Below are 10,324 nucleotides of genomic sequence, written 5' to 3'. Positions count from 1 at the left end.
ACTCTGACACGAAAGCCAGCCTAAGGGATGAAAAGTCACCACATTTTACCGAAACAAAAAACACCAACACACAGGAATATATATGAAAAGAGAAAATGTGTCCATGTGTAAGAGTAAGCACCTTTATGGGAAGGATATTTACACACACACACTCACTGTCATACTCAAATGAATAGGTGTAGGGTAGGGCAAGGTAAGGAGAGAAGAGACAATAAGAATTGTAGTTGTTGTTTTTTAAAGTGGTGTTTTGAATATTTTTGGTGGATATGAGAGAATGTGTGTGGAAAACAAAATAACGTTTTTACTCTAATGCTGCTAACGTTTTAGTTTTCTATGGAATTGTTGTTGTTTCAAACTGCGGTAGCTGCAGCCTTTTGCGGCAGCAGAATTCAACAATACATTGTGTAGTCTGTCTGTATGTATGATTAAAGGTTTTCAATTTTATTGTACTCACATAACTCGTGTTGCAACAACCATCAGTCAGCCAGCCAGTCATTCAGTTACTGAAGTCATTTCCGTTGGTAGGACGTTTGTTGCAAGAGACGCCCCATGACATTTCATTACGAGACACCGGGCACGCGACACACATTGCAGCATACAACCAGACAGCTGGTTCTTACCAAAACAACAAACGACCGACTACATTTTCCAATTAAAATTCGTGTAAAAGAAAATTCCTGTAATATTACATTGACTGCAATTCAGTTGACATTTAGAACTCCATCAAACAACAACGATAAGCGGGAAAAGGAATACGAAAAATTAATACAAGACAAAATTTAATTATAATTAAATTAATTTCATTTAAAAATTAAAGCTTTTCTTCAAAAGCTTTAACCCAAAAATGGCTACCTTAAGTGTGTTAAATTACAATAACCTTTCATCAGGATTAAATATGAAAGTGAACAACGCAACCACCAGCTCTAATGGAGCAATTAATGCTACTCCCATGAGCAAAACTTTCAATAAAATTACTGTGCAAAATGTTTTAAGTGAAAATAATGGCAATTCCTTGAATATAACCAATGGCAATCCCAATGCTATTGTCAGAAAAATTAAAGACTTTGGCATGATAGGCTCAGTGAATAATGCTTCTGGAGCAGCCATTTTGAGTATGAATCCACGTAAAAGACCTTTGGAGGAGAAAAAACAAACTTTAAAGCCGGCCGAGAGCAAGCTTACACCCCCGGCTAGTAAAAAACCCAAGTTAACCAAGGAAGAAAGAGCAGCCATACGTTTGGCCAAGAAAGCTGCTAAAGAGAACTCCAACTTAATTAAAGTTGATACTAATGTTCAGCCTTTGGCTTTGTTGCAAAAACCCAAAGTACCCGGTACTCCAGGACGCAAAGGTTTACCCTTGCCGCAAGCAGTAGCTAGACGTAATGCCCGTGAGCGTAATCGTGTTAAGCAGGTCAACAATGGTTTTGCAGCACTAAGAGAGCACATACCCGAAGAAGTGGCCGAAGTATTTGAAACTCAAACTCATAACACTGGTAACAGAGGTTCCTGCAAAAAGTTTAGCAAAGTGGATACCTTAAGAATGGCGGTGGAATATATAAGATCTTTGGAACGTTTACTAGGCTTTGATTTTCCAGTGGGTGCTGGCCAGCTTAATTCGTCTAGTGGTGAAGAGAGTTTTAGTTTAATTAAAGATGAATTTAATGCTTATTCACCCACTGAACTGGATGAACAGTTCGATGACTCCCTAAGTCACTATGATAATGAGGAATTTTTCTCTGCCAGCACTAGTCAACAGCAAATGCAATTACCTTCCTCTTCTCCTATACCCTCTCAGCACATGGACATGTTACCCAATATAACTACACTCAATGGACTGCAATATATAAGAATTCCAGGGACAAATACCTATCAACTCTTGACCCCAGATATATTCGTGGGTACGGCCTCATCGCCACCATCCTCAACAATCGACGAAGAACATTTTAATGCATTAATTGACACTAATTGTGTAAGTCCTTCATCATCGTCAACGCCAGGCATAATGCAACAACAACAGCAACAACAACAAACAACTACAGCTGATCAACAATCGCCTTCACCACCATCAATTAATTCAACGGAGGTAATAAGAAGAAGGGTACAAGAAACAGCACCTGTCTTAACAACAGTAACTAATGGAGAAAATATAAACAACGAAGGGACTGCTACATTATCATTATCATCATCTTCTTCATCAACATCATCATCATCATCGTTATTATTATCGCCCGTGCCACAAAACCAACAACAGCAAATAATACCACTGTTAACGGCAACATCATCCCCCAGTACAAGTCCAGTATTACATCAACATTCACAGCAACTACATACATTATCACCTGCCACAACTAATGATCAACATCATCAACAACAACAACTACACCAGGGCTTAAGACAAACGTGTGCCGCTAATCAACTACAACAACAGCAATTTCTACTACCAAACTCAACTGACCAACAAATAGGGACGTTGCACATGATTAAACAGGAATATGAAGAACCCTCTTCTAATATTATTTATCAACAAACCTCACCTCCTCAACAGCAACTACCACATTTACAACTTTATCACTCAGCCATGTCTCCACCTTTGGAACGCCAAACACCTACTACTTCAACATCAGCCACCTCAGCCAGCTCCTCCTCCCACATGTTGCAACAGTTCTTCCCTCATGATCAAAATTCTTCATCATTTTACGAGGGCATTGTCACCATGAAAAAGGAATTAAACGAGGTTCTTTTAAATGCCTCACATAGCACCAATGTTATGTCCGATGAAAGTATGATCGAGGCTATTGATTGGTGGGATGCCCATACTCCTAAATCGGATGGTGGTTCTCTAATGATGTAAATGAGAGGAAAATTCTAAAGGTTCCTATTTTATTCTTCGATAAAAAAGTTACAAGGGTAAAATTAAGTACTTCAATTTGTAAGGTACTATTTTAATTTTAATTACTGGTGTAAATTTTTGATCAAGTAAATATGTGGTATTTAAGATATATTTTAAAAAAGTATTTTATCAAAACTTTGAAAGTTGTTAAAGTGAAATTATTTGGAGAAATAGCTTAAATTGTGGATAAAGCTATGATAGAAGGAGACTCTATTTTAATGATACTTATATATCTAATACAAAAGATTAGAGTTCTGAAAAACTATGATAAAGCTAAACAATCTACATGGAATATAACTTTCAAATATTGATAAACTTAAAGCAAAAATGTACTTTTTCTGGTACTTTTTTAAATTTTTTTAACTAGTGACTTAAACTTCTTAAATTCAATAATTAAAACAACTAATGGAAGAGCCAAGGGCCCTACCCTATTTTCACTAAATATGTATACTTTTATTACTGCTCTTAAGGCTATTAGGTACTTTTGGTACTTTTTTTTAACATGTAAATATATTAAGATTTGTAAAAGGTAAGTAATAGTATTTAGTAGTTTTTATTAAAATCCAAAGCAAAACAAACAAACCAAATTATATTTTAAGATTTAAACCTTTTTAATATTTTAAGTTTTTTTAAACAAATTGGAAGACATTGTTTAAATAAATAGTATATTTAGTTTTAAAATTATTTTTATTTGAAGAAAGAGTTTATGTAATAAATAAAAAAGGAAAATTGTTTTTATTAATTAAATTTTTATTAAATAAAAATTAACAATATGTAAAATAAAAGAAAACGTTTAAAACTAAAATTGTTGTGTTTTTATTTATTAAGTTAACGATTCGAAATGGTTTAATTTCGGTAATTAAGTTAAAGTAATTAAGAGTCACCTTATTTATTGAGTAATTCCCTTCGTACAGGCCAACAGTTTATGGGATATAAAGGAATAATTAATAATTCATTAATCTTATATTTTCTAAACAAAATTAGAGACAAAAAACATTTAAACATTCTCATCCATTTAACAAAATAAAAAAAGTTAGCACTGTTAACTTTTTAGGGAAAAAAAACGGGTAAACTGTATTTCTGTACTTTTTTTAACTTACAAACCTTTTAAACAAAAAACATAGAAATACAATTCATATAATATTCTTTACTTATCAAAAAATTCGAACTTATTTTAATTTCACTTCATATCGGAAATTAATTGAGTATAATTGGTGGTACCTCAATTTTACCAAAAAATTTTAAAAACTGGTGATAGCATTTCATTTAAAATCCATTCATACAACAATGATTTAACGATTTAAAAGTTTGGTACTTTTTTAAAACATTAATTTTAATTCAAATTTAAAAATTTCACTTACGAATTTAACTTACTTTTTAATGATTGATTTCAAAAACCAAAGTCCTAAAAATTCAAGCACTTGAAGATTAAATATTTTTCAAACAAAAAACGTATGGCTTGAATTTATGTTTCCTTTTTACTGGAGAATGCTATTGAAATTAGTGTAATATATAGAGTGTCCAAAAAACCAGCAAATTTAAAAAACCGGTTTCCGGATTAACCGATAAAGTGTCTTTTAAAAAAACCAGTTAAACGGTTTCGGTTTTTGTCTTCAAAAAAAAACCGGTTAACCGGTTTATATAAAATTTTTATTTAATATGAAAAAGGTCTCCTTAAATTTATTTTTATTTGTGGACGCTAATAGGAAATGTGTTAAGAATTGTGTACTAACTCTTCGGAAATTTTGCATTTTTGAATTCTTAAGGCTCTTTAAGCTATTATTTTATATCTTTTACGAAATATTGTCAAATGCTATAATTTTCTATAAAATAAATCAATATTTTTAAAAATGGTATCAAAGTTTCTCATAAATATTTATACCCTACACCACCATAGTGGGGAGGGTATAATGCGTTTGTGCAGATGTTTGTAACGCCCACCTTAAAGTATATCGATCGACTTAGAATCACTTTCTGAGTCGATTAAACGATGTCCGTCCGTCCGTCCGTCTGGTCGGCTGGCTGGCTGGCTGTCCATGTAAACCTTGTGCGCAGAGTACAGGTCGCAATTTGTAAGATATTTCGATGAAATTTGGTACATATTATTTTTTCGGCCCAAGGACCAAGTCTATTGAAACTGGCTGAAATCGGTCCACTATTTCACCTAGCCCCCATACAAATGTCCTCCCGAAATTGTACTTTATCGGTCATAAATGTTTAATTTATATATGTATCTCCACAAATTCCGCTCCAAATAAGTTTTATATACACAAAATTCATGTCACCAAATTTTGTTACGATCGGTCCTTAATTAGCCATAGCTCCCATATAGACCCGCTTCCGAAAATCACTTTAACGTGCATAAATCGCTTAAAAATGTCGGTATACACACAAAATTCAACATACTTAACTTTAATATAGACACAAAGCAGACGTCCTAATTTCATGCTGATCGGTCCATAATTGGTCATAGCCCCCATATAAGGCCCACTTCGGAAAATCACTCAAAAATATAAATGATTGAAATTTTAAAAGAAAAATGTTTTTGCTCTTTCACTTAGTGTAGGGTATTATACTTCATCGACCATACTTCCTAAATTGTTTTTGAATGAGTTTGAATGAGTTTTAAAAAATATATTTCATTAAAACCGGCTAACCGTCTTACAAAAACCGGTTTGTTAAAAAACCGAAACCGGTGGAGTTTACAAAGATGACGGTTTTGGGTACTCTAGTAATATAACTCTTTTTATCAAAACGGGGTCCCTTTGACTCTACTTGAGTCAAACTGTAATAACTGTAATTAAATTGCTTGGCTATAATTCAAGGCTTGAATTACACTTGCTTTCAACTTGAATTCCAGTAAAAATGCTTATTGTGTGGGAACAGTTTTATATACTACTAGCTTAATGACCAAATAGGTCTTCAAGGAATATATCTAAGCATTCTTTTGAGAAAAAAGGGCCCATTTTAAAAAAAAGCGAAAAAAGTTTTTGATTTCGGAAAAAAATATCAATTTTTTTTTAATATTTTTTTCCGAAAGATTGAAGAAATAGCTATCTAAACAATTTGTGACACATTTTGCTAAGAACAATAGGTAATAGTTACATGGATGAGGAAAAACACCTGTTTGGCCAAAATCGAAAATTTTTACCACCTCTAACTCAGAGAGTTCTTGACGGAACTTGATGAAAAATTTTGTCTGAATTACTATCCCGATTGGTTCACTTGACATGAAATCTCCTATTTATATGGATAAAGTATTTCAAATGTATTAATATAAGCTTTCATTACGATATAGAAATAAATTTGAATAACATTGCTGGGAATAAATATGAGAAAATATTAGATGTTTCAAAAATAACAGTAGCAATTTATTCGCTCCAATAGCTGCACTCGATTTAATAATCCCCCAAATGTTGCAATTTTAAAGTAGCTTTTTTATGTGTCTTAATGATTCTTTTAAATATTTTAAAGTCGTCTGAACTGTTCTGAATAACAATAGAAAATGAAATAAATACCTTTACATTTAAGCAAAAACCAGAAACTTTTAAAGTATTTCAAATTCAAGTTTTCAAACTTTAGAAAAACTTGTAAAAAAGAAACACCCCTTCACAAAACTCGTACTCATATGATTTCAATAATAAATAAAAGAAATAAAACGCAGTGATTTCTTTACAATTTCGCCTGTTTCCTTAAAAAAAATGCGAAAAAGGAACTAACTCACACACATTAACACCAAACAATACAAAACGACAAGTTCTTTTCAAGTAGAAACTTATTTACCTGTATTTGCACGTCTATTGTCAATGAAACTTCTTTCAATTTCAGTTGTTTTCAATACTTACACATTTGAAAACACACATTATTAAAAAACAATACTATTTTTTTCAATTAAATGAAACCCCTTGGTTTTGTTTCGCTTCTTTTTATTATTAAATAAAATGTATAGAATGAATTTTATATCAAAAAATTTACACACCCCTTTTTGCGTAAAGGAATGCAAAACAAAACAAACAGAACTTTGACAAAATTCAACATGTCAAAAAAGGACGTTACCAAGTCATTGTGTCAAGAAACTCTCTTGATGGAAAAAATTGAAAATAAAACTAAAACACAAGGTAGTAGACAAGGAGTTTTGATAACAATGAAAAGGATATTTCTGTGTGCTTAAATATTTACTTAAAGTTTCATATGTTTATTTCTAGACATGTTGAGACATGTTTGCTGGGATATTGTATGAAACCATATGGCAAAATCATTAAGGACTTAAGGTGTTGCTTTGAAAGAGAAAAAAACCGTTATAAACTTGCTTAAGCAAAAGAAGTTCTTTGTTAGAATATTTTTATGAAATGGTGAAATATTTAGTTTGAAGTTTCTGAGGAGCTTTGTATGGTTAAAGAATGTATAAAATCAGCTGAGCTCATTATAGTTAATGGACATTAATGATTATTTAGGACTCAACGTAGTTTATTTTATGTCACAATACCGTTTTAAAATATTATATGGTAAATTTATTTCTCAACAGCGAAGACCAGGTTCAAAGACAGAGAATTTAACCTAAAACGACAAACTGACTTGTTCTACATTCTTCTTTTTTTTCTTTTTTTATATGAAAACTTTCCTGTTTTTTTTTTTTTGGGGGGGGGGGGGTCAATTACCTATTTCACCAATTTATGAAGATAACTTATAAAGAAAAGAATTTCCAGAAAATATGTACTAAAATACATAATTTTATTTGTGAAGAACTTAATGAAATATTCACACAATTCTACGATAAGAAGAGAATAGTTGGTAATCAGAAAGAAATAAAACATAAAATTATTCTACCTACATTAAATCAATTTATGTGAAAAGCAATCAAAGCCCTGAATTTTATTTTCGTTGTTCCAAAAAATAGTGAATCAGAATTAAAATATTTTGAAAATTAATCTAACCGAATAAGCCGATTGACCTAAAATTTGACATATTTTAACAGAGCAGAGTAGAAATTTATGTTTTTTCGACAGACTTCACTGATCCTCAGGTGATCCTCAAAGTAGGACACCTCAGACATGCAAACATTTAAAGCACTTGAAAATTGTGAAAGCTGTGAGGCATAGAACAAATCTGATATTTATGTCTTATACGAAACAGATGGAAATTCATTTTTTTTAATTTTTACTGTTAGTTAAACAATAAATACAAATTCCAGAAATACCTAAAATTTGAAAATTGAGAAAATATAAAAATTTCGTATTTTTTACCAAAATCTTATTGAAATTTTCTTCTATGAAAAAAGATTCTGAAAGAGCCTCCAATGTTATTGAGTGTATGACTTAAAAATACGATTTTTTTCACAGTTTTAGCTTTTATTTTGAAACATTTGTACAATATAAATTTATTCAAAGTATTGGCCATTGTTAGCTATGATCTTTTCACATCTTTCTGGCAACATATTAATGTCGAGCAAAAAGAACTGCTCACCTTTTGAGGCCAAGAATGAATCAAGCCAATTTCAGATACTCTGTTCTGAAATGAAGAGTATCCCAGAGAGAGCGTTCCACATCGATCGAAACAAATAGTAGTCGGGCGGTGTTGGGTATTGACTATGAAGCGGGTGAGGCAAAACTTCCCAACCACTTCATTCTAAATAATTTTTAACAGGTATTGCAACATGTGGCCAAGCGTTGGCCAGTGCTCACATCTAATGAATCAGTTACGATCGGTACAAGTACCCTGTGATGGTCTGATCAGATTTCAGTAGCTCATAATATATAAGACCCTTGACCCAAATCAAGAGCATTACCTTAGCGACATGGATATTTGGCTTTGGCATTGATTCGGCTGCATGGCCGGTAGGGTGGGTCAATTTGTTCGGGCCCAAAAAACGTGGTAAAGCGTATAGCAAATTCGTAATCTACGGAAAATTCTATGAACTTTTTCAGAAGAAACCATGGTTCTAAAATCAAAATCGAGATTTGGAGCTCAAGACCTCTTTTGCTAGGAGACCTCGGGTATGTTTAATTTTAAAAATAATAATATTTCTTCGTTTGTGTTCCGATTTCCAAAAAATTACATATATATAGAATCTTCTCGTCGAGTACTACATATAACATCTCGTAGCTATATATTCTTTATACATCTTCTTAGAAATTTTTTTAGATAACTTAAAAAGAATAAAAGCACCTTTTTCCCAAAAAAATAACGAAAAATCGCCTTTTTTAATTTTTTGAAATTTAAGCATAACTTTGGACTCAGTCATTATTTTTAATAAATTTCTTTATGTTATATATACATTTCTTGTTAGTCCTATAAATTAAAAATAGAGAAAATCGGAAAATATTTGAAACCGCGGTCATCAAAAAACTGGAGTAGGGTGGGTAAAAATGTTAAAAATGTATTATTCAAATGATAGCTACGAGATGTTATATGTAGTACTCGACGAGAAGATTCTATATATATGTAATTTTTTGAAATCGGAACACAAACGAAGAAATATTATTATTTTTAAAATTGAACATACCTGAGGTCTCCTAGCAAAAGAGGTCTTGAGCTCCAAATCTTCTCGTAAAAAACCGGAAGCTCGATTTTGATTTTAGAACCATGGTTTCTTCTCGAAACGAAGAAATATTATTATTTTTAAAATTGAACATACCCGAGGTCTCCTAGCAAAAGAGGTCTTGAGCTCCAAATCTTCTCGTAAAAAACCGGTAGCTCGATTTTGATTTTAGAACCATGGTTTCTTCTGAAAAAGTTCATAGAATTTTCCGTAGATTAGGAATTTGCTATACGCTTAGTAGTCAAAAAAATTGACCCACCCTAATGGCCGGGCTTCTCATACGATCTCTCACGCTTCGGGTTCGGTGAAAAAATTATTTTCTTTTATAGCGTTCAAGCATAATTTCGGACATGCAAAATCCTCTTTCAAGGTCTATCGGCTTCAGTTAGTATGGTACCCAATTTCCCTGCTTTTGGCGAATGCTGCTGCTTGCTAACGTTTTGAAATTGCTGCTTGGGTTTTTGTGGCTTGGCTGGTCGATTTTTGTCATTCGTGTCAAAATCACCACTTCTGAACCGCTTTGGTTATCAATCTATATGCTTCAGCGGCACAAGAAGTAAAGCAAAACTTCCTCATATGACGCTTTGTTGTGACAAAATTCGACAATTTAGAAGCGAAAAAACTCGGTTGTTTACATTAAAATGTTCAATAACTAAGTTCGAATTAATGACAGATATGTACCCTTCAAAATGATATTAAGTTATTAAAAATAAAAACCGTCATACACCCAATATTATATTTTATTGACATCTCAAAAAATATGCTAATAGGGCTTTCCCTAGAATCTTCCAAATTTAATCTATTTCTTTTATTATCGAAATTTTAAATTTAGGATAAGTGTTCAAAAATCCCAAAGTTGGGATTCCAAAACTGGCAACAGTTTTAGCTACTATGAT

The 10,324-nt window shown here is 32.1% G+C and overlaps 1 protein-coding gene across 1 annotated transcript; it reads left to right on the top strand.

Moving 5' to 3' along the window:
• The first annotated feature begins 825 nt into the window (after nucleotides 1-825).
• ase (asense) lies at nucleotides 826-2,852 on the top strand. Its single transcript, XM_065508437.1, has one exon. The coding sequence runs from the start codon at nucleotides 845-847 to the stop codon at nucleotides 2,849-2,851; it is 2,007 nt and encodes a 668-aa protein (XP_065364509.1). The 5' UTR covers nucleotides 826-844; the 3' UTR covers nucleotide 2,852.
• Nucleotides 2,853-10,324: the final 7,472 nt, after the last annotated feature.

The sequence above is a fragment of the Calliphora vicina genome, chromosome 4 (assembly GCF_958450345.1).
Source record: "Calliphora vicina chromosome 4, idCalVici1.1, whole genome shotgun sequence".
Lineage (NCBI taxonomy): Eukaryota > Metazoa > Arthropoda > Insecta > Diptera > Calliphoridae > Calliphora > Calliphora vicina.
Note: the sequence above shows the minus strand (reverse complement) of the source record. Positions and strands in the feature narration are given on the sequence as shown.

Excerpts from the sequence above, each read along its gene's own strand:
- ase (XM_065508437.1), top strand. The coding sequence starts at position 845 with ATGGCTACCTTAAGTGTGTTAAATTACAATAACCTTTCATCAGGATTA.